The 24,039-nt window shown below is 36.9% G+C and overlaps 3 protein-coding genes across 8 annotated transcripts; 2 read left to right on the top strand and 1 right to left on the bottom strand.

Annotated features, from left to right (window-relative positions):
* The first annotated feature begins 245 nt into the window (after nucleotides 1-245).
* LOC107566855 (gamma-crystallin M2-like) lies at nucleotides 246-1,661 on the top strand. 2 transcript variants are annotated; one of them, XM_016252415.1, is made up of 4 exons: nucleotides 246-321; nucleotides 409-511; nucleotides 637-879; nucleotides 1,343-1,661. In XM_016252415.1, the coding sequence occupies exons 2-4, from the start codon at nucleotides 461-463 to the stop codon at nucleotides 1,619-1,621; spliced, it is 573 nt and encodes a 190-aa protein (XP_016107901.1). In that variant the 5' UTR covers nucleotides 246-321; nucleotides 409-460; the 3' UTR covers nucleotides 1,622-1,661. The 2 variants fall into 2 exon arrangements, with proteins under 2 accessions (XP_016107901.1, XP_016107910.1); XM_016252424.1 differs by lacking the exon at nucleotides 409-511 and having other exon boundaries at nucleotides 249-321.
* A 526-nt stretch (nucleotides 1,662-2,187) lies between these two features.
* On the top strand, nucleotides 2,188-3,897 carry LOC107566847 (beta-crystallin S-1-like). Its single transcript, XM_016252406.1, has 3 exons — nucleotides 2,188-2,285; nucleotides 2,706-2,948; nucleotides 3,362-3,897. The coding sequence occupies exons 1-3, from the start codon at nucleotides 2,247-2,249 to the stop codon at nucleotides 3,635-3,637; spliced, it is 558 nt and encodes a 185-aa protein (XP_016107892.1). The 5' UTR covers nucleotides 2,188-2,246; the 3' UTR covers nucleotides 3,638-3,897.
* A 754-nt stretch (nucleotides 3,898-4,651) lies between these two features.
* Nucleotides 4,652-20,304, bottom strand: LOC107566204 (aldehyde dehydrogenase 18 family, member A1). 5 transcript variants are annotated; one of them, XM_016251577.1, is made up of 18 exons: nucleotides 20,167-20,304; nucleotides 19,471-19,580; nucleotides 17,733-17,950; nucleotides 17,424-17,573; nucleotides 16,337-16,441; nucleotides 16,092-16,250; nucleotides 15,556-15,646; nucleotides 14,717-14,841; nucleotides 14,470-14,614; nucleotides 14,298-14,371; nucleotides 14,031-14,130; nucleotides 13,682-13,902; nucleotides 9,241-9,378; nucleotides 8,685-8,880; nucleotides 8,426-8,547; nucleotides 7,565-7,751; nucleotides 7,238-7,333; nucleotides 4,652-7,148 (listed from the first exon to the last, which is right to left on the bottom strand). In XM_016251577.1, exons 2-18 carry the CDS (start codon nucleotides 19,559-19,561, stop codon nucleotides 6,952-6,954), a joined length of 2,415 nt encoding a protein of 804 aa, XP_016107063.1. In that variant the 5' UTR covers nucleotides 19,562-19,580; nucleotides 20,167-20,304; the 3' UTR covers nucleotides 4,652-6,951. The 5 variants fall into 5 exon arrangements, with proteins under 5 accessions (XP_016107063.1, XP_016107097.1, XP_016107086.1 ...); XM_016251611.1 differs by having other exon boundaries at nucleotides 4,653-7,148; nucleotides 16,098-16,250; nucleotides 17,733-17,884; XM_016251600.1 differs by lacking the exons at nucleotides 13,682-13,902; nucleotides 14,031-14,130; nucleotides 14,298-14,371; ... (1 more) ...; nucleotides 14,717-14,841; nucleotides 15,556-15,646 and adding exons at nucleotides 10,717-10,937; nucleotides 11,066-11,165; nucleotides 11,333-11,406; ... (1 more) ...; nucleotides 11,752-11,876; nucleotides 12,554-12,644 and having other exon boundaries at nucleotides 4,653-7,148; nucleotides 16,098-16,250; nucleotides 17,733-17,884.
* Between the last annotated feature and the right edge of the window lie 3,735 nt (nucleotides 20,305-24,039).

Here is a 24,039-nt window from a genome sequence, read left to right as displayed (position 1 = left end):
CCCTTTGTGGCCAGTTGTGAAAAGAGCACATCACCAGGTCATAGGTGAACAAGGCTTGGTGTGCTGGTAAGGCTTATGAGGTGAGGGGAATTTGTATAGGTAAACTCTAGCATTCGGGAATAATGGGAGTGTGGCTTTAGTTGTCTTTAGAGAAATGAATAATGGAGGTCTGTGACGTTTTCAAAGGTAAACTCTAGTTTCTGTGACGTGCCTCTGGCAGTAGTGTGTGTACATCTGTAGAAGAGTATAAAAGGTCCACCAGGACCTCGATGGCAGTACGGCAGAACGGCGTGGACATCCTGCTCTGCAGCCATGGGAAAGGTAGGCGCTGACAGTTGTAGCTTCTAGTTAGAGTGATGCTTAATGTTTCGAATTGGTATTTTCACAAGACATTATTTGCTACATTAGGGACATGAGCTTCACCCTGACTTGGAACAACCTGAAGACCATATAGTCTGAAATGAACTTAAAAAGTCAAACTAGACAGAAGAATAGAAGATCATCAATGGAAGTTTAGCCACTACAGCTTTCTATGTTACTTTCACATAAGACTGGACAAAATAAGCATATTCATTCACCACTTCCATAGATTATTCCTCTGTTCCTTGCTAACATACTCTTTCCTTCTGTCATCAGATCATCTTCTATGAAGGCTCCAACTTCCAGGGGCGCTCCTATGAGTGCTCTGCTGACTGCACTGACACATTTAGATACTTTAACTGTTGCAACTCCATACGGGTCATGGGGGGTCACTGGGTGGCCTACGAGAAGTCCCACTATATGGGGTATCAGTACGTCCTGGGCCGTGGGGAGTATCCTAACTTTCACCACTGGATGGGCTTCAACAGTTGTATCAGATCTTGTCAGATGTTCTCCCCAGTAAGTCAATCAAACTGATGGGTTTTATTTCACGCAGTTAGACACCTTTCAAAAAAGCAACGTCAATCAACGAGCCCTTTGAAGTAATTCATATATGCAGGGAAAAAAACAGGTTCACAGGTCCACCAGGAGATTTAGTTATTTGAAATGGAGCAAGACACACTCCGATGACTGCGCAGCTCATCATAATTCCATTCATCTCTGTTTTTGGCAGCGGAAGAATCATGACACTGTCACTAGAGTTAGTTCGACAAAAATGACTAAACGTCTACTTGAAAATCTTTGAAAGTTGCGCGTTTACAGCAGGAAGTCATGTTCAAAGGCTCAGTCTCAACAGCGACATCAAGAATGTTCAAGGTTTTCTCCCAAACGTTCTGACAGCTGGTCTCTCAAATGTCTCTGCGTTGCCCTGATTATTGATTCCTCTAAAGCCCTAACTGCTGTTTTTCTCCCCACACAACAGTACAGAGGTGCCTACCGCATGAGACTCTACAACAGACCTGAAATGTACGGACACATGATGGAGTTCACAGATGACTGCCCCAATGTCTACAACCGTTTTGGCTACCATAGCATCTACTCCTGTAACTGTATGGAGGGCTACTGGACCTTTTACGAGCACCCCAATTACAGAGGCCGTCAGTATTTCCTGCGGCCCGGAGAGTACAGAGCCTGCAGCGAATGGGGTTGCATGAATCCCATGATTGGCTCCTTTAGGAGAATGAGGAGCAGTTTAATGTAAACGGTATCTTTTTTATGACCATTAAAGACGTTAAAACTGATTAAAACGGTTCTTTTCTTCATGACACTTTGAATTATTTGGTAGCGTAGGAAACAGAAAGTTTCTTCAGCTCGCCAGTTGTTTTTCAAATAAGAATCCACTGATTCATTGCCCAGTACACATCAAAATAAAGACATGCATGTCAGTTTTAAGCCAAACTCAACTTTATAAATCTGATGTGGTTGAAGAATTCATTTTAGTCTCATTCCAAACCATAAAACAAGCTAAAAAAAGAACTGCTTATGTGAGAGGACAATTTCAATGAAATCACTTCATATCCCAGCTTCATATTAACATTTTATCTTCATTTATGTGCCCCTGCCAGTTCACGGCATTTACATGTAAAGCCCTGAAGCAACTAAAAGCAGAGTTTGCAACTTTTTTGTCAAGCACTGAAAAGTGCAGTGGTGCTGTCTTTGGAGAGAGAGAGAGAGAAAGCTTGCAAAGACACAAAGGGGGGCACACACTGGCTGATCTACAGTCGCATCTACTCTATAGAACACATTGTGCTGACCAGACAGAATTTTGTGAGTCACACACAAAGCCCTGATCCTGCTGGGTCTATAAAGAGGTCCTGACCTCAGAAATGGTTTGGTCCGCTCAGAGAACAGTCACAATGGCCAAGGTAAGTGACTAAATTGTGTTTGTAAATTATATAGATTGCGGTTTTAGGATATGCAACCATATTATCCAAAACCATGCTTTTAACTCTTCAAAATAAATATGAAAAAATATATATATTAAATAGAACAGCTGTTATTTTTTTAATGGAGAAGGAAATATTTTTGAAATAATACGTTTTGAAAAAACATGATAAAATAACTAACTCTGGATTAAAAGATATTTGGTATATCAATATTTTCTTTGAATTATATGGTAATCTGAGTTATATTTGTTGAGTTATATTTGTATATATTAAAAAGAACTACTCAGATTTTTTATATAACTTCTTACAAAAAATCTGACGAAATAAGAAAAAGTGAAACTTCAGACTTAAAGTGTACCTGTAATCCTGTATTTTTCTTTCTCTACATCCATCCAACAGATTACTTTCTTTGAAGACAAAAAGTTCCAGGGCCGTCAGTATGAGTGCACTGGAGACTGCGCTGACATGCAGGCCCACTTTTCTCGCTGCAACTCCATCCGAGTAGAAAGTGGAAGCTGGGTGGCCTATGAGAAGCCCAACTACGCTGGATACCAGTACATGCTGTCCAAGGGTGAATACCCTGATTTCCAGCACTGGGCTGGATTTAATGACTGCATTCGCTCCTGCCGCATGGTTCCTCCTGTGAGTCTTTACTGTACAGTCAGTCAGTAGAAGTAGAAAACAGAATTATTTAAAAATAATCTATTGTGATAGGAAAACATTTTTACTTTGCATCAGCAAGTTAAGAGTTTAATTATGCTGGTTAGGTCGTGAGAATCTAGCTTATTGAAAATAATGACTGTTCTATGAATATTTTGTAACTGCCTCTTTTTTCTGTTGTCTTTAAAGTTTGGGATGTTTACTTTGTTTATATGATATGAGAACAAACAGATTTCTCAAACACTCACCTCATCTGCCATTGGTTGGCTGAATAGAGAGTTCCACTCCAAACTCACGCAATTGGCTGATCCAATGTCAGGCAACAATGCCTTACATTTTTGGAGAGAACTTTTTATATATATATATATATATAACACTGATTACTTCTTCCCCAGTACACTGGAAACTACAGGATGAAGATCTTCGAGCGCTCCAATTTTGGTGGTCAGGCAATGGAGCTGAATGAAGATTGCCCTGATCTACGTCAGCGATTCCACAACGGAGACATCTCTTCAGTCAATGTCATGGAAGGCTACTGGATCCTCCACGAGCACCCCAACTATACTGGTCGCCAGTTCTTCCTGCGCCCTGGTGAATACAGGAGGTACAACGAGTGGGGCAGTCCAAGCTCTTCCATGGGCTCCCTGCGACGTGTGACTGACCCCAACTGAAGATCCAAATCACACAACCACCTCTCCCAATGTCTCAACAGCAATGCCTGTCCATGCAGCGACGACGTCTGGGCCTGTGGATCTGTCATGCTGAATGTATTTGTGATGCTTGCTTTATTCTGGCACAAGTGCCATTTAGCCTCACTTAATTAGGGCTATTTGTCTCTTTTAGCACTGTTGACTGAGCAAACTGTATTTTATCAGCACCTTTCCCTTCCCAACTACAACTGGAAATAAAGGAAAATTTGATTAAAATCAAACAAATGACATTTGTACAGTATGAATGCCATACAACGACAGAGTATCTGCAAGTTTTATGAAGAATTTAAATCTTTAAAACCTTTTTGAGACCAGTTAAAGAAAATTAAGGGGAACACAATTCGCCAATATAGAGCGGATATCGAGTTGTATTAGCAGCACTTCAATTTCTTTTTTTTAAACCAAAAAATAGCTCAACTAGAATATGTAAATAACTTTTACGGTAACTTCTGATTACACTGCACAAAAGTGGTGCTTTTCCTCAGTATTTTTGTCTTGTTTTCAAATGCAAATGTCTAAAAATTCTTTAATCATCATAGATGCAATGACGTAAGTCTTGCTTTCTGAAAAATTTAAATTTGTGATTAAAAAAGGAAAAATATCTACTAATGGGCTTAGAAGAATCAACATTATTCATAGGTAAAATAAGTTTCATACACCATTTCCAACATATTTGTTCTTGTTTTAAGCATAAACTCACTTAACATTGTATATATAAAAAAGCTTCCCATCTTCATTTTGTATCTGAAGCAAAAGCACCTTAAATTTAGGATGTTTAGATTGGAAAACAATCTTTATATTGGAAAACAAGACAAAAAAATACTGACAAAGACATTCATTTTTTTCAGTTCATGCAACATTTAATGCCATGATTTTATGAATTTATTTGTTGTAAATAGGGCAAACTAAGACTTTTTAAGACCCTTTTAAAACCCACAGAAATCTTGAATGAATGAAATATGTCAAAATGTTGTTGCATGCAGGATACGTCCATCGGCTTGATCGTACATGACGTCATCTCATGCCTGAGAGACAAAAGAAAATTATTAAGCAAACCGCTTGTTCTTTGAACTTAGTTATTAAAGAACAAAAAAAGGGGTATCTGAGGATGGTAGAGCAGAAGACTTTTATAAGATCACATGATGTCTAGTAGGCGCTTTGGGCCCTTGAAAGAGGCCCCATATTAGCAGCACATCATAGGGCAACGCAGACTCAAAGAGGAAAAGTCAAAGTGGCCTGGTCTTAGCCCCGAGCATGCGGCTCTCTCAGAACACAAAACAAAACCAAACCCATATCTCAGCTCATGTATTTTTCATAAGGAATGGATACCGAGCTCTTTCAGAGATAAATATCAATTATTGAAACTGTTAATTAGAAGCCCATAATTGGCAAAGATACAAATGAATAAATAACTTTGACGATTAATTATTGATTTGAAAAAATTAAGCTCTGCAGGGAGCACATTTGAGTCACTAAAGATCAAGCAAGCACAAGAAATATGAGTTTTCGCCTCAAGTAATGTTCAATTAAAGCTGTACTGACTGTGAAAGTCCGACGGCTTGCCATGAGACCGGTTCTTTTAAATTTCACATCCATATTCCTTAAACTGTTAGACGTGTGAAATATTGCGTGCAGGTTGATGCACAGTAGTAACAAATCAAGAATTATTTAGCAGTCATAATTTGAACATAAAACTGCACTGACAAAATACATCCAAAAGTACAGTTTTAGGGTCTACGACTGCACCTGTATTACCGTCTCCTGATTTGGCAGTAACATTCTCCTCATTTGAGCATTTTTTTTAACCTCTTTCATCCAAACAGTCATTGATCACAGATCTTACGCAGTAAAGTTGGAACACAATAACAGATGAATGAGACTTTGTTTCTCTTCATCTCTGGATCTTTTTAGTTTCTGATGAAGGCTCATTGAGCGTAAACCGCACATTTTGGAGAATAAAAAGAAGTTGCGAGTCAAAAGGCACTGGCACTTTAATGGCAAGCCTCAGTCTTCTCGCAGTCTCTTCTTTCCTAATAGCAACATAATTAATCCTCTGTAGTATTGTTTTCACTCTTCCATGTCCCACTTAGTGCTTGGCAAGTCTCTCTCTCCCTACAGAATTGCCTCTTGATGTTTTCCACACTGAACTGTACTTAAGAAAGATTATTAATTAAGTTAAAAATGGCCCCAATACTTGTCAGTTTCCTCGCTAAATCCTTCTCCAAACATCTTTCAGGTACAAATTCATCTTTCAGGTATCCTGAAGCATTTTGAAAGTACAAAAAAAGAAATTTATTCTACATACAAAAATTGTGAACATCTTCAGAATACTTTTCATACTATTAAGCATCACTATTTTGTTGAGCATTACAGAACTTTAACGTACAGATAACGGTCTTTTTGAAGCAGTTCAGGACAAAATCTGCCCGTCCCGGATGAATTTTACAGCAATAACACAGAAATGTCTACAGGTCTGCACATTATTCATGATTAAAAAGCAGTGAGCATAAGAAAAAATGCAAAATGAGAGAGGTAATGCACAGGAAAACACAGGTTTTTGTTTTTTCAATAAAAGCAACTTATACAGAGAGCAGCTTGAAAATACTAGTTTTCCTTTTCAATTAATTCGTTTTCTTATGCTGCACTGTATATGACTAGCACTATGGCAAATGAAAAATATTTTCTTTTTCAGTTAATACAGTTTTTTTATGTGATGTTGTATATGGTAAGCACTATGCCACATAAAAATTATTTTTCCCCATTAAAGCTGAAGTTATGTGTACACGATATGCTTTCAAATTTCATAATATGCATTTCAGAATCCCTATTGCATTTTCCACACATTAAATATTACAACATGGGCAATACGGGAGGTGTATTTTCATTCACTCCATACTGGAGTGAAGCTGTCATTATTTTTGCCAAGATCAGTAATACGTTTTTCTACTCAAAAGAACATAATACAATGCACAAATGACAAAAACAATCAGATGGACCACAGCTTTAAGCAAAATTCCTTGTTCACTCTGTGGTTATACAGTAAGTTCAACTGGGTCTTTCTGAGAACAAGACACACTTGACTAAAATGTGTGTATTTGGAAAAATTTTAATGTATGAGCTCACTGAACAGCTCTCGATCCACAGATGATTTTCCTTGTATTCACACTTACTCCAAATACACTGCCTGATGGGAGTCTTGAAAGAGGTTTTAAGTGGGTGAGCTTTTACTTAAGATGCAATAGATTCTTGACTGTAGATGCTTTTACTTCACGACTCTAGCTGGTGGTTCTTCGTCCAGGAAGAACCCGTGCCACCGGAAGATTCTCGTGCAGATACGTCATGCTGCCCTGCTCAGAGAAATCTGCAGCTGTGTGGCCCTCGCCCCGTAAGACCCATTTGGTAGTGAGAAGCCCTTCCAACCCCACAGGCCCACGGGCATGAATACGGGCCGTGCTGATGCCAACCTCCGCGCCTACAAAGCACCACAGGGTCATTATGAGATTAAAAGGGAAAAATTTAAATAAGTTTGTGGGTGGGAAAAAAGAAAAAAAAGACACCTACCGAGACCAAAACGATATCCGTCAGCGAACCGTGAGCTGGCGTTCCAAAAGACACAGGCACTATCTAATTGCTGAAGGAACTGCTCTGCTGTGTCCTCTACACAGAGTATGTGAAAGATAAAGATAACAAATTAAATAAATTCAATAACTAAAATAAAAAAATCATTGTTTGAAAGCAATATCAATCTTCCCACTAGATGGCACTACAGCACTGCTTTTTTTGTTCACAATAGTTAATTTGTTCACCAAAACAGCTTGCAACTACTGTTAACCTAAACTGCCTATATTTATGATACATGATTATCCACCACTTTTAGGGCAGTCTTACCATTTTCAGTGACAATAACATCCGTGTGGGAACTGCCGTATTTATGAATGTGATCAACAGCCTCCTGCATACTGTCCACAACCTCGATACAGCACTCCAGATCCCCGTACTCAGTGCGCAGAGACTTCACCTCTGACGGACTAAAGGTCAGGTAAGATGCAAACTTGGGGCCGGCGTGGATCTTCACCTATATAGGTCAAATCACCAATCATTTTAAGAAAGTGCAGTTACAAAAATAGACTACCATTTTTGAATATGCAGAAGTATATGGAAAAAAAGAAAAAAGTAACAGTGAGATATAATTAAGATGTACACTACTCTAGTAGTTCAAGTGTTTTTTTTTTTGTTTTTTTTTATTTATACTTTTATTGAGCAAGGATGCATTAAATTGATCAAAAGTGAGCGTAAACAAATTTATTATTTACAAAATATTTTAATTCAAATAAATGCTGTTGAACAACTTTTTATTAATCTAAGAAAATTCAGCTTCGCCATCACATGAATTTTATCAATATTAATTAATTTCACATTTTAAAATATATTAAAATAGAAAATTAACTTTAAATCAGAATAATTTCATATTATTACTGTTTTACTTTATTTTTATTTAAATAGATACAGCCTTGGTGAGAAAGAGACTTCTTTCAAAAACATTTTTAATAATCTTCGACCCCAAACTTTTGAATTATAGTATACAGTTGCATTTACATTTTTTATTTAGTTTTACCCTGTCTCAGAAAGCAGCTTCAATAGAAACACTGTATTATTTTTTCTAGACCAAAGACAGATTTGGTTATAGTCCTCAGAGTGTAAGCCTAAATAAGTATGAATGACATACTGTGCATATATAAGCGGCCTTACATGTTCTGTCCTCAGCATGTCGATGATCTGATCAAACAATGGGGTTCTGAGAAGTTCTCGATGCACCAGCAGGGTTTCCATGGCATTACAGGCTGCAGGGTAGTCGCATTTGGAGTCTCGGACTAGAGAGATAAAACATAAGCAGTGTAATTTAACCCATTATAAACCACAATATCAAATGGTTGTTTATGGAGTACACCTACATGGAAATAAAAAAACAACAACATCTACACTCATAAATCTTCACTGGCAGTCTTACTGATCTTGATGGCTTTGTCAACACTGGCCTCATGGTCCACATAAACATGGCAGATCCCCTCACTATGGCCAAGAACAGGGATGCCCTTCGCCGCTCGCTGAATATCTCTGACTAGCTGAGAGGAGCCACGAGGAATGATCAGATCAATCATCTTCTCCAGACGGCACAGATCCTCCACCTCTTCACGTGTGCTCACCTGCCACATATTATATCTGTTAAATGACTACATATACACACACTACCAAACAAAAGTGTATTTTTTTGTTATTTTTATGCAGCAAAGATGCATTCAATTGATCAAAAGTGATAAATGTAGCATTGTTTAGCATTGTTTTTCAGATAAACAAGTATGTTAACTTAGCATGTTTCTTAAATATCTGCAAACATATTATGGTATTTTTATGCTTTAGTAGAGTCAAAAACTTACATACAGCACCTTTATAATAGAAAACAGTTGTTTTAAATTGTAATAATACTTCACAATATTGCTATTTTTACTGTAGTTCTGATCAAATAAATGCAGCCTTGGCAAGCTTGGTGCAAATATGTAATTTACCAGCTGGATGGCGTCTTTGACTCCATGGATGGACAGAGCCTCCTGGGCAAGTTCATGCAGGATGCGATTCGTGTTGGCCGCCTCTTTGCCACCTTTCAACAAAAGAGCATTTCCACTGGCAATGGCTAAAGCAGAAACCTGATGGGAATAAAAAGTAAAAAATGTAGACATTTAGAAGATATTTACACAAAGTGACTTAAAGTACACAAACACACATTTGAATCTACATCCTTTCTGTTTACAGCCCAGGGGCCGGTTGCACCAGCTAGACGTAAAAAAGCTGGGTGTAAGCCCTACGCTGGACTTTGCAACATCCTGCTTTACGATAAATATTTACACCAGTTGCACCTACTGAAACTACGATCAGGCATAACTACGCCGGTGTAGACAATGCGCGCCCCCGCTGACACATTCTCCCGCAGTTATAGATATAGCTGAGACGACGTTCACCAACTACTAATAGGCCTACAGAACTGAATTGCTCAAGACATCATAACAAGTGAAGCCACCATGCCATGATTTCACTGAGTAAACATTTCCTAACAAGTCCGCATTTTTATATCTGAAGTCTCCCTGCATTCCCATGACAGATTTCATCAAGGTTAAGTAAAATATAATAAATGTAATACAATGCTTCTCTCTAGAGTTATTTTTTATTGCTGACTATCAAGTTTATGTACAATGAATGTCTTTCCTGAGGTAAATGTGACTTTACGTGACATTTTGTTTTTACTGGCATCTCTCTGTGGCTGAAAAAAAAACACGTTTATAGTTTGTATTTTGTGATAAAAATTTACTTTGAAAGAATTTGATAGTTTATTTCTGATTAGAAGTAACAAAGCACAAAACTTATTGCGATTATTAGAATGGCGGGCACGCTACAAATAATGAATGGAATTAAAGACGTGAAGCATTTACACTGTCCTTCCAAGCAAGATGTCAAATGATTAAGTTTCTTTTAATAATCCCAGTTCATATGTAATATTTTACTGCATAATTACTGCATGCTGTACAGAAATATATTTTGTATTCAATTACTGTCGGCAGTGTGGTAGGCTATAGTCTACACCGAGCTTCGCGATTGATATCGCTTATCCTGCCCGAAAAGACCATAAACATTACAGTTCACATCTGCAGTAATAATTAACTAACAGACATAAACCCTAAAAACAAATAATGTCAGAGGAAATCATGACTTTTCACCTACCTCTGACTAGGCGTAAGATTTAGTCTCAGACGTAGCACTAAGCCGAGATCGTGCAACGGGTATAAATTCTACGCACGACTTAAAGCGCATTTTACGTCCAGCCTAGTCTTACAACCGGGTGTACGTCCAGCTGGTGCAACCGGCCCCTGATCTTTAACCACCACCCACTGGCCCAAACATAAACATGCTCACATACAGGAAAACTAAAACAATAACCCAAAAGTTACACTATTTATGTACAGTAGATGCATGCATTTTGTGCACCTGACCTGAGGAAGGCAGTCTGGTCGTGACTCAAAGATGACCAGCAGTACTCCTATGGGGACAGTGATCTGCTCCAGCTCCAGGTTGTTTGCCACACGAGTCTTGCGCAGAACCCTGCCAACGCTGTCCTGAGAGGATACTGCGATCTGACGCAGGCCAATGGATAGACTGTTCAGTTTAGATGATGATAAACTGAGTCGCTTCAGCATGGCCGGAGACAGACGACCTGTAGCATAACAGATTGAGTGCACCAAAAAGAAAAAAAAACAACCCCTTTGTGATACACCACTTCAGTGGGGGAAAAAATGGTCTGGTTTGCACATGGTCTAGAGAGTAGCAATTACTTTCGGTTACCTGTGCTGACAGCATGCTCCATGTCCTTTTTGTTAGCAGATAAGATTTGGTCTTTCCTCTCAGTTAGGAGATCAGCCAATGCACAGATGATGTCACTTCTCTGTGGACAAACAGATTGATATCACACAGATGCTGTCTATAGATGTTAAGATGAAAATAACCCAGACTATTTCTTTTTTTAATCTAACGATTCTACTGTTTCTGGTAAAATATGCCCAAATGATTCCAGAGAGTCATTTAAAATAGTGGTTTAAAAGTTCAGCTAACCTGCTCTGGTTCAAGGGAAGCAAGAGTCCTGCCAGCAGAGCGAGCCATTTCTGTCTGCTGCTCGACTGTGGGACCTGTGGATGAAGAAAAGTGGCATCTGAGGTCTTTCAACAGAGATAAATGAATCACATTAGAAAAAAAAACTGAATCAGTAGAGCATGTGGTAACTCACCAGCTGGCTTGACCTCTGAGAAGAAGGTTCCTACTTTCTTGCCCTCAACAATGTCAGTGATCACATGACCTGTGACTTTGGGGTGTGTACCGTTAGCAATGACAACAGATGTCCCACCTTGGAGAGCCCAGAGAGCAGCTTTAACCTGAAGTTTATTAAACGCAGACTGTCAGTTTTAGTTATTGATCCTAACACAAAAGCTATATAGTGCGTGTGTATATCTCAGATATTCTTTCTCTAATCACACCTTAGCTTCCATTCCTCCAATGCCAACCCTGGACTTTGTGCCGTAGGTTATGGAATGCTGGTCCCCAGGGTAAAATGTGTCCAGGAGCTTGGCATCGTCTGACCCTGGTGGGCTGTCGTAAAGTCCTGGAGAGGGTGATAAAAAAAGGCAAGTAAAATGGTCGAGTTTAAAATTTCACTCAAATATTAAAAGCCTGCCATTATTAACTCTGGAAAGCTTCAGACTGCATTTAACTGCATTAAAAAGAGTGACGATAATTTAAGTCTTTAAACCTTTTCCTTAAGTGTTATATAGTACAGTTAAAATATAGTTTTTAATATTTTAAAAATAAATAAAAAGTAGTTATTATAGTTTGTGAAATCATAACCATGATATATTTTTTTCTGTATTTATTTGAAATAGAAATCTTTCGTAACATTATAAATAAATATCTTCACTTTTGATCAATTTAATGCATCTTTGCTGAATAAAAATGTAAATTTCTTAAAAGTTTAAACATAGAATACAAATATAAATAATTAAATGAAGTAAATAAATAAAATATCCAAAAACTAAAATCCTTTTTACATTTTTAAATGCGACAAGAACATTTAGGTATCACAACATCTTAATGTATAGTATCATTTTGAGACTTGCTAAAGATTACTTTTAACTGTGTTACTAAATACTTGAAGTATGAAAATAGTATGAACAAGTAAATATACAATACAGATAAATAAATAAAAAAACATCTAATACCAGCCAGTAAAATATGATATGGTATTGATGTATTCACTGATTAACATTCAAACTGAAATCTCACCTTCTACATCAGAGAGCGCAATGAGAAGATCTGCCCTCATCTCCACGGCAAGCCGCGCTGCAAGACTATCGTTATCCTTGATACTGATAACCTGAGGTATGAAAAAGAGAAAAGAAGTGTGAAGAGTCTCGAAAGAGACTCAAACTAGAGAATTATTTTTTAAAACCCACAAAGACAGACATCACCACTATATTTCATGTTCCCATGAACATTTGTCTCTAAACTATGGCATCCCATGACAGATTTCATCAAGGTTAAGTAAAATATAATAAATGTAATACAATGCTTCTCTCTAGAGTTATTTTTTATTGCTGACTATCAAGTTTATGTACAATGAATGTCTTTCCTGAGGTAAATGTGACTTTACGTGACATTTTGTTTTTACTGGCATCTCTCTGTGGCTGAAAAAAAAACACGTTTATAGTTTGTATTTTGTGATAAAAATTTACTTTGAAAGAATTTGATAGTTTATTTCTGATTAGAAGTAACAAAGCACAAAACTTATTGCGATTATTAGAATGGCGGGCACGCTACAAATAATGAATGGAATTAAAGACGTGAAGCATTTACACTGTCCTTCCAAGCAAGATGTCAAATGATTAAGTTTCTTTTAATAATCCCAGTTCATATGTAATATTTTACTGCATAATTACTGCATGCTGTACAGAAATATATTTTGTATTCAATTACTGTCGGCAGTGTGGTAGGCTATAGTCTACACCGAGCTTCGCGATTGATATCGCTTATCCTGCCCGAAAAGACCATAAACATTACAGTTCACATCTGCAGTAATAATTAACTAACAGACATAAACCCTAAAAACAAATAATGTCAGAGGAAATCATGACTTTTCACCTACCTCTGACTAGGCGTAAGATTTAGTCTCAGACGTAGCACTAAGCCGAGATCGTGCAACGGGTATAAATTCTACGCACGACTTAAAGCGCATTTTACGTCCAGCCTAGTCTTACAACCGGGTGTACGTCCAGCTGGTGCAACCGGCCCCTGATCTTTAACCACCACCCACTGGCCCAAACATAAACATGCTCACATACAGGAAAACTAAAACAATAACCCAAAAGTTACACTATTTATGTACAGTAGATGCATGCATTTTGTGCACCTGACCTGAGGAAGGCAGTCTGGTCGTGACTCAAAGATGACCAGCAGTACTCCTATGGGGACAGTGATCTGCTCCAGCTCCAGGTTGTTTGCCACACGAGTCTTGCGCAGAACCCTGCCAACGCTGTCCTGAGAGGATACTGCGATCTGACGCAGGCCAATGGATAGACTGTTCAGTTTAGATGATGATAAACTGAGTCGCTTCAGCATGGCCGGAGACAGACGACCTGTAGCATAACAGATTGAGTGCACCAAAAAGAAAAAAAAACAACCCCTTTGTGATACACCACTTCAGTGGGGGAAAAAATGGTCTGGTTTGCACATGGTCTAGAGAGTAGCAATTACTTTCGGTTACCTGTGCTGACAGCATGCTCCATGTCCTTTTTGTTAGCAGATAAGATTTGGTCTTTCCTCTCAGTTAGGAGATCAGCCAATGCACAGATGATGTCACTTCTCTGTGGACAAACAGATTGATATCACACAGATGCTGTCTATAGATGTTAAGATGAAAATAACCCAGACTATTTCTTTTTTTAATCTAACGATTCTACTGTTTCTGGTAAAATATGCCCAAATGATTCCAGAGAGTCATTTAAAATAGTGGTTTAAAAGTTCAGCTAACCTGCTCTGGTTCAAGGGAAGCAAGAGTCCTGCCAGCAGAGCGAGCCATTTCTGTCTGCTGCTCGACTGTGGGACCTGTGGATGAAGAAAAGTGGCATCTGAGGTCTTTCAACAGAGATAAATGAATCACATTAGAAAAAAAAACTGAATCAGTAGAGCATGTGGTAACTCACCAGCTGGCTTGACCTCTGAGAAGAAGGTTCCTACTTTCTTGCCCTCAACAATGTCAGTGATCACATGACCTGTGACTTTGGGGTGTGTACCGTTAGCAATGACAACAGATGTCCCACCTTGGAGAGCCCAGAGAGCAGCTTTAACCTGAAGTTTATTAAACGCAGACTGTCAGTTTTAGTTATTGATCCTAACACAAAAGCTATATAGTGCGTGTGTATATCTCAGATATTCTTTCTCTAATCACACCTTAGCTTCCATTCCTCCAATGCCAACCCTGGACTTTGTGCCGTAGGTTATGGAATGCTGGTCCCCAGGGTAAAATGTGTCCAGGAGCTTGGCATCGTCTGACCCTGGTGGGCTGTCGTAAAGGCCTGGAAAGTGTGATAAAGGCAAGTAAAATGGTTGAGTATAATTATTATTTTACTCAAATATTAAAAGCATGTAATTATTTACTATGGAAAGCTTTAGACTGCATCTAACTGCATTAAAAAGAGTGACAATCTTAGTCTTTAAACTTTTCCTTTAGTTATATTTAGTCATATATAGTTTCAGATTAGTCATATAGTTAAAAATAGAATTTTTATAATACTGTAAATATAAATAATAATTAGTATTATTATAGTGTTGCGAAAACATAACCATGATACATTTATCTGCATTTATTTGAAATAGAAATCTTTTGTAACATTATGAATGCCTTTACTGATGTCTTTACTTTTGATCAATTTAATGCTTCCTTGTGGAATAAAAAAAAAAGTTAATTTCTTTCAAAAAAGACATTGCTTTAAAAGAAAGTGTGTAAAATATAAATGATGACAATAATAATGATAATAATAATAATTCTGTACTAACTACTACAAAAACTAAAATTGATGGTTTTAAATGCTACAATACAATTTAGGCATCACAATATCTTAATGCACAATATTAAGATATTGCCTCACTACTAAATGTTACTAAATACTTTAAATGTAAAAAAAAAAAAAGTAAATATACAATACACAGATAAATTAAAAATACATCTAATACCATAAGATATGGTACTGATGTATTCATTGATTAAAATTCAAACTGAAATCGCTCACCTTCTACATCAGAGAGAGCGATGAGAAGATCTGCCCTCATCTCCACGGCAAGTCGCGCTGCAAGACTATCGTTATCCTTGATACTGATAACCTGCAGTATGAAAAAGAGAAAAGAGTCTCAAAAGAGACTCAAACTAGAGAAAGCGGCCCTTGTCTTTTAAAACCCAGAAAGGCAGACATCACTTTATTTCATGCTCCCATGAGCATTTCTCTCTAAACTATGGCATTAAAATGGGTGTGATGAACAATGACATGAAAAAGCAGAATTCCACATGAAACCACATTTGAAGCCACAGCGAGTGCATGACAGAGCAAGCGTAGATGAGCCCAGAGAGTAAGCGACAGTACTGTGAATGAGGTAATGTTAATTGTTTTCCAGTTTCTACAGGAATGGAAAAAAGCCTTAGGCTACAACAGTGCAGGAGACAAAGATCAAGCCTCTGCATTGCTTCTGACTCCCAGCATGCATTCAGTTCCAAAAGGAAGAAGATGGGTGGCAAAGCTGCTGGGCAGACTCTCTCTCTCCCAATACCCACATTTACCCCCTGTAGGTCACTGTTGGGTTCTGGGGGAGGGACCACAGCGTCGTTGGTGTTGATGATGGGCACGATGTTCATACGCAGCAGCTCATGCAGAGTGCTTTTCAAGTTCCGTCTTTTCTGGTCGTCGTGGAAGTCCAGGTTTGTTACCAGGATCTGAAGCAACAAATAAAAAAAAATGAAAATATGAATAAGAGTGCATTTTGTAGCTTAACCATGCATATGTTAGTGTCTGTGTGTACCTGGGCAGTACAGGTGCTGTATTGAGTGAACATAGCTTCATACAGAGCCATAAGTCCACTTTGTCCCGCAGCGGCACATGCTCTCGCCTCTAGAACTGGCAGTGACTGACAAAGAAAACATATCCAACTTCAGCTTCTTAACTTTTTAAAGTTAAAAGATTAGTTTACTCAGCTGAAACATGCTTGGTTGCTGCACGGGAACCAATGTTTGTTTCTCAAATGTCAAGCAAATACAGTAGCTTCTGTTTACCATATTTGATGTGCTCTATGTATGTGCTTTGTTTATATGTGAATTAAAGCCTATATTAATTCTGTTCATAAAAAGCGATTGATAAACAGAGGTGTGACGTGCATACTTTTTGGCTCATTAAAAATTAATCTTGCTGCCACGTTCTGGATTAATAGTAAAGGTTTGATAGAACTGGCTTATTGGGAGATATAGAGTGACAACTCATATTTATATACATTTTATGCAAGTAATCTGTTATACAGTTATAAAGATAATGGTAAACTGTTCCATTATATATATATAGTTTTTTTTTTTTACTATTATTTAATATTTTAGGCTGTAAAGGGTTAATAACCCTTTTGCAAATTTGGGTGAATGAACTTTTAATGGAGGGACAGAAATCTCTTATTTCACTGAAAATGAATGAATGAATGAAAGTCTTATGGGTTTGAAATTACATGAGGGTAAATAATTAATGACAGAATTTTCATTTTTGTATTAACTATCCCTTTAATGTAATATTATATTTTTTGTTTAATCCATTTTTATTTTGAACCAAAAATACTGTTAACAAATGTATACAGGTGCATCTCAATAAATTAGAATGTCGTGGAAAAGTTCATTTATTTCAGTAATTCAACTCAAATTGTGAAACTCGTGTATTAAATAAATTCAATGCACACAGACTGAAGTAGTTTAAGTCTTTGGCAATTAAAAGAACCAAAGACTTAAACTACTTCAGTCTGTGTGCACTGAATTTATTTAATACACGAGTTTCACAATTTGAGTTGAATTACTGAAATAAATGAACTTTTCCACGACATTCTAATTTATTGAAATGCACCTGTATGTCCTCACCATATCTTTGAGCTGATTCTGGCCTGAGTGGAGGGCTTGTCTGACACTCTGTGAGAGAAGAATTTCGTGCCTCAGCCTTTGTTTTCCAAATGCTACCGCACCACTGGTCACAATCATCATCTCTCTGCCCTGATTCTGAAGCATGGCCACCTTAAACAATCAAAATGCATAAATAAAGAGTTATAATGTGCAATCAATTAAATATCCTAAACAAATTTGCTAAATTTAAATAATTTTTTTTACAGCACCACGATTTGTTAGTACAACATTTTATTTATGTGCAAATCGTTAAGCTTTTATCCTCTTTACCTGTTCTACAATTGAAGCAAGTCGGCCCAAAGCGAGGCCGCACTCGTCGCCGCGGGTTACAACAGCACTCCCCAACTTGACGACGATTCTCTTGGCCTGGCGCAGATCACTGCGGTGGGCAAATGACTTACCGTGAGCCCGTGCCAACGGCACTGTAAAAAAAGGCACGTTACTCCACTGACGCACATGGAGTGTGAGAAATGGGGAGGAAGTGGGATCTGCATGGAGAGAGAGCCGGGAAAGCACCCAATGAGGAGCATGCCATGCAGGAAAGCCAGTGAGTGATGGATAAATGGACTGTGTTAGTGTGCATTGATTGTATCACCGATGAACATTAGGATAATGAGAAGAGGATGGATATGAGGGGAAATGGTAAAAGATAAGCAGAGAAAACAGGAAGTATGAAGAGCATGTCCATAATGTAACAAACGGCATTGTATACAATGAATATACAGTAATTAGCTCTGTGACAAATTGCTTCCATTTTTCTCTTGTACAGTAAGTCTCTTTGAATATGCATAAATGTAAATGTAATTGTAAACTAATCAACCCTAAGCTACTCCCCACAAAATTCATTTTATAATCTATAATTTAAAATGGAATAACTTCATGCGCTTCTTTTCTACTGATGTAACCAAAGCCACATGGGCAGAATTTTTTTTTTTTATAATATCATCAAAGTCCAACTTTCATAATCCAATCACCTTCTAATGAAGCCTATTCTAACTTTTTATTTTGTAATTAAAAATATCATCATGTTTAAAAGATTATTATAAAAATGTTAACACAAAATATCATTATAGTTTATAAAAACATCACTATAGATGTGTATTTAGTGAAATACATAACATTTCTGGCATATAGCAGTAAGATGATATTATTTTCATGTAACTGCCGATAATAATACAAACAATAAAATGTCAAAGCGAAATTTGATTATTTTAAATACTAAAAGTGTACAGTAATGTACAGTATGACAATGTGTCTTTTTTTAATTAAAAGTCATTTAAGACATTTAACATTTAAGAGTGTCATTAAATGCTTTAAATGACCAGTAACTTTTAATATTTTGAGTAAAAACAGTGAATCTGAAATCTCCCCCACTACATAAGAGGGAGTAATGCATAAATGTAAACAAATTAACTTTATGCTGGTGTCTATGGGATTGTAGAAAATTCAAACCAATTGACTTAAAGAAAATATTAAATTAATATTGATTATATTTACTTATAAAATATCACTGGTCTTATTATACAAAACTCACCAATAACAAATGTCAGTGCAGACAAAAAAAGTGATCTGTAAAAGCAAAAAAGCAAATCTGGGACAAGCCATTCACAAAGCTGTGAGCTTATGAAGTTCAGCGCCCACCAAACCCCCGCCACATTCTTTATGAAAGAAAATAACACAGTAAAAGGTGCCACATCAGCAAAGCCAGACAGCACACCCAAACGCTGACAGGACAGAACTCAAAGAGGAGCACCGACCCAGTGAATGAGAGAGACAGACATGCTGTAAATCAAGAGCAAGCATCATGAATGGAAACAACTAATTGTATCTACATATTTAAAGATCTGTCTCTGACTGCTTTTAATAAATAAGAAACAATGATATACTGAACAGTATTCATTCTGATATAGCTTGGATAGTTTCACAATCCATAAACTTTTCTTTATAATACCCTGCATATTTTTCTTTCTTTCACAAGGTATGTGATACAGCGTACAGAAATACTTACTTTTGCCTTGTGAAGCAGCTCTTTTGAATGTTTGCAGAGCATTTGGTCTTGCTAAAAGCTGAGAACAGGAGAACATCTTCTGGAGATACATGGTGACCGGATTTGTACAACTGAAATATAAATCATATATTTATATCAAAACACAGTTGATCAAATCAATTTAGTTAGATCTTTCAGGCTACTTCCCGACATAAATAAATTATGCAAGATATTATGTGAGATCATACATGATCAAAGTTCATTTAACTTGGTGTAGATGTAAACAAAAGCGATCTACAACCAACTGACCTACATTCAACAAGTCAAGTGCATCACTGTGCTAAACGTAAGAAAAAAATAGTTGCCAGAGTTGGATGCTTTTATTACATGAATACATTTAATAATGAGTAGGGATTATTTATATTGTATAAGATCTAAATGCATACTGTGCGTAATAATATTTAGCAATTGGCTAACGTTAACTTACTTAAAAACGGGGCTCAAGAAACCAACACTTACCACAGCACCATAACAAATAATAACGAATTAACAAATCCATACTAACAGCCATTAAAGAAAAACACTTATTTTCTCTGTAAACTTTCTTTAGAAACACGTTGGCTGATGCAAGAAGGAAGATTAAATGGCCCAGCGTGACATTTCTCAATTTCAAAACAAATGTGTAAAGCGGTATCGTGTAAATGCCATTCTACATACCTTAATCTACCAAATAAATGTGATTTATTAAGCTCAAGCCACTGCCGCCGCTTCTTTTCAGTGCCACATCAACTCTCGGCAGCTGCTCTCATGGATTCAGCCATGTTGACGTTCATCCACGTAGTTACGCAACGGGCGTACGCACTGATAGTTTTACGCTGATTACCGTTAGGATTCACAAACATATTTACGCTCGACTCCGCTTGGGTCACCTACGCAATCTGCGCAAAATAGTTGTTTTGTTATTGTTGTTGTTGTTAATAATAAAACAATTAAAAACGGCATTAAAGTTCAGAATATGTATTATGTCGTATTTTTTTCGGTGTCGATATAGTTGTTTTATAGGTCATTTGAATCTCAGGCTCCAGCACTAGAGGGCGGTGTGTAAACTTATCTGTGACGGGTCATCTGCAGTCCAAGAACAGAACATAGACAACGGACCATTCTTAAAGGGATAGTTCACCCAAAAATGAAAATTCTGTCATTATTCCTACTATGGAAGTCAATGGCAACCACCAACTGTTTGATTACCAGCAATCTTCAAAATATCTTCTTTTATGTTCGACTTAAGAAAGCAACTCATACAGGTTTGGAACGACATGAGGGTGAGTAAATAATGACAGAAATTTCATTTTTGGGTGAACTATCCCTTTAATGCTGATGTTTTGCATAATTTTCTAAGGTCTTTGTAAAGGCCATTGTAAAGTCACCAGTCTAAATAGAATGCAGTCTATGAGCACCAGGTAGCCTGTCTAAAAGAATATTTTGTCTTGTTCATTAAAACCGGTTATTAGGCTTACTTATTTTTGGACACTGTAGGTTATCTCTCTTATGCAATTAACAGCTCTTAAACTTTTACAAAATATTAATTTTGTAGACTTTCATACTTATGCTGTGGTCAAGCTTTGGCACTTAAACTTTATTAGGCTATTGCTTAATTGTTTATATACATAACAGCAAGAAAATGAACAGCGTGTAAATAAATACGAGTTAGTGAGAGTTAGGTTATCTTACATAAACATATAATTTTAGATTTTTTTTATCTTTTGACATTTTGATAATTTTATAACAATTTCTGTAATTGTATCAAATAGTAGGCTATGCAATGTATTAAAGTAAGATGTCTACTAAAACCACAATCACTCAAAACATTTTTACAGAATTAATTAGGTAAATCCAGTGCTAAAATGAATATTAGACTATAGGATGCAAAGTGATATATGCAACATATTTTAGAAGTTAGTACAGCATCCAGGGACATGGTAAAAAACATCCCCTCAAACCAATTTTGTGATCTCAATGCATATTGCAATTAAATAAATCTAACTTGATTTCCATATTTAATAATTGTGTGTTTGAAACATATGACAATGTTACAATAATGATGATATGAACACATGAAAAAGTACTGCACAACAGCATTGACCCATACAGCTTTATCTAATCTATTCATGATGTTTCATGACTCTGCAAACAATTTAAAAGAGCACGTCATCAACAAGGACACCTTAAACAACACAACCCAGATGTTCAGACAGGTTTTATTCATTTTCCACATTCCACAATCTCTTAGTTAAAAGCTCTGAACCCATGACTAAATCAAAGACAAGTCCCAGAGTGTTTTTGGCATCGATAGTAGGAAACACCTAGCACGTCTCATGTGTTTATCTGTTTAGACAAATCATTTATCTTCTGCTATGGAGACCTGATCTGACAGGAGGCAAGAAATATCATGGTCCTTTTTTCATTCATATAATGCAGTTTATAGTATAAAAGTGAATAAATGGTTCACTTTGTAAAGTGGGGAATGATAGTGGGGCGTGATAAGCCTATAAAAGATGCAAAAGCACTGAACAGCTCTTTAATGTCTCACTAAAGTAGTTTAAAACCAGTATTTCAGAGAATAGCCTACCACTCACAACCCACAGAAAGCATCTCATTCAGCTGAAACATTGCATTATGCATGCGTTTATCTTTAGAAATCAAATGAAATTGACAACTGTGCTGAGTGTTCTTTAATGAGACTTCATATGTGCTAAGAAATCAAATTATTGCACAAGAAGAGTTACAGCGACTCAGATTATCTGTATTTTTTTTCTCACTCTGGTGCTAAGAAATCAAATTATTGCACAAGAAGAGTTACAGCGACTCGGATTATCTGTATTTTTTTTCTCATTCTGAAAAAAAAAATGCTATAGTGTTTTTTTCCATATTTTTTGGGAGACACAGAATCCAGCCCTTACAAAGACCTGAGATGACCGAACACCTGAGAAGAGATGATGTCAACCCCTCAGAAGACCTCAGATGATGCCAACCCTCAGACAACATACAAACTACCAAATTTTGCTATAAGTTTGATTGCAACATATAATCATTGCTGTTAATAGTGTAGTGTTCACCGTCTGTTTGATTGCATGACATTAACTAACTGCTTGATTTTTACCGTACATTTCTGCCATATGGACATCAACTTGAGATAGTCACCACTGATAAGCTATTACTAAATATAATGTAGAAACATACATTTTCTGTAAAGCTGCTTTGCAACAATTTGCATTGTGAAAAGCGCTATACAAATAAATAAAACACAGCAGAATGCTTTGAAAGTTGCATTATGAAGCTATTCTGCAGCATTTGTGATGAGCTCAAAATTAATTTTTAACATCAATATAACTGACTTGCACTACTTATTGTTCAAGATGTGTACCACAAACGTCCTTTTTAATGTGCAGCAGGAAACCTTTTTGGAGGGAAATGTTTCTCCAAAAGGGAAGCAGATGGTTGACATCATTGCCAGACAGCTATTATAGTGAGACTGCTGGCTTTGAATCACCATCTGCAAAGTTCACAAAGTTTAAAGTTTACTTTTTCAAGATTGGTTAGTGCCATTAGAATCATTGGGGTTCATTTATTAATACTTTGTCAGTTACACTTCAATCCATGGCATGAATTGATATACAGAGATCTGTGCAGTAATTGTCGGTTACACTTTTGACCTCATGCGTTATTTTTGCTCCAGTCAGATATTTCGGTCCAATTACATTGTTCCATTACCAGAATTTTTTTTTATATGGAAACAAGATGAGGCACTTGATTATGTTGTTACCATCCAAATACAGGGGATATAAACATGCACCAGGAAACAGCTTTCTGAAGGTTTAATTGAAAGAGTATGCTGTTTAGTTCTGTTTCGGGGGCCCCAGGAAGTCATGCAGACGATGGCTTTTCTTGTAAGGAAAGTTCTATAGGGATCAAACTTTCAAAAAAGTTATGTTTTATGCATTTGGTATCACAGAGGTCCCTTGTGTATTCTAAATTTATAAGGGCAACTAGTTTCCACTCAGACTGACCATGTTCCAATGCATTTCCACTGTTGTGTAATTACCCAAAAACTTTTATTGTTCTAAACACGTTTGAAATATCTCTCACAAACCTTAAATAAAAGCCAAAACTGCATATTATAAATATGTGTGCCTTTGATCTTGAGCTTAATCTTTTTTTTAGGAAGCACTACTCACTGTATCTGACAAAGATAAGCACTGCAATGCAATAAAAGATGCAATGAAAGTGACTCAAGACACAACATGAGAATGATAGAATTTTTAATTTGGGTGAACTATCCCTTTAATTAGCAACAGCTGATCTCAGGGAAGCTGTGCATGCACTGCTCTTTCAATAATGCCTAGAGGACAGACTAGCATCTGTGTTTCTTAGAATTCAAAAGGAAAACATTTATAAATTGCGACATCATTGTTCTCTTGCCCACACACCTACTTAAAAGTGGTTTGTCATTTAGTTTCTCTGGTTGAGGAAGTGAAAATGCTGCAAAAATGTCTTGTTTTTGTACAACATCCCATTTTCTTGAAAACAGCA

Source organism: Sinocyclocheilus grahami, unplaced genomic scaffold (genome assembly GCF_001515645.1).
Source record: "Sinocyclocheilus grahami isolate Dianchi unplaced genomic scaffold, SAMN03320097.WGS_v1.1 scaffold26.1, whole genome shotgun sequence".
NCBI lineage: Eukaryota > Metazoa > Chordata > Actinopteri > Cypriniformes > Cyprinidae > Sinocyclocheilus > Sinocyclocheilus grahami.
Note: the sequence above shows the minus strand (reverse complement) of the source record. Positions and strands in the feature narration are given on the sequence as shown.

What these genes read in the sequence shown, in the direction of transcription:
- LOC107566855 (XM_016252415.1), top strand. Translation starts at nt 461, where the DNA reads ATGAACTTAAAAAGTCAAACTAGACAGAAGAATAGAAGATCATCAATG. An exon ending in ATAGAAGATCATCAATGGAA is followed by an intron (nt 512 to 636) that starts GTTTAGCCACTA and finishes TTCTGTCATCAG; the next exon opens with ATCATCTTCTATGAAGGCTC. An exon ending in CTTGTCAGATGTTCTCCCCA is followed by an intron (nt 880 to 1,342) that starts GTAAGTCAATCA and finishes CCCACACAACAG; the next exon opens with TACAGAGGTGCCTACCGCAT.
- LOC107566847 (XM_016252406.1), top strand. Translation starts at nt 2,247, where the DNA reads ATGGTTTGGTCCGCTCAGAGAACAGTCACAATGGCCAAG. An exon ending in GAACAGTCACAATGGCCAAG is followed by an intron (nt 2,286 to 2,705) that starts GTAAGTGACTAA and finishes TCCATCCAACAG; the next exon opens with ATTACTTTCTTTGAAGACAA. An exon ending in CCTGCCGCATGGTTCCTCCT is followed by an intron (nt 2,949 to 3,361) that starts GTGAGTCTTTAC and finishes CTTCTTCCCCAG; the next exon opens with TACACTGGAAACTACAGGAT.
- LOC107566204 (XM_016251577.1), bottom strand. Translation starts at nt 19,561, where the DNA reads ATGTATCTCCAGAAGATGTTCTCCTGTTCTCAGCTTTTAGCAAGACCA. An exon ending in CTCAGAGGTCAAGCCAGCTG is followed by an intron (nt 14,372 to 14,469) that starts GTGAGTTACCAC and finishes CTTCATCCACAG; the next exon opens with GTCCCACAGTCGAGCAGCAG. An exon ending in CTTCCCTTGAACCAGAGCAG is followed by an intron (nt 14,131 to 14,297) that starts GTTAGCTGAACT and finishes GTTTGTCCACAG; the next exon opens with AGAAGTGACATCATCTGTGC.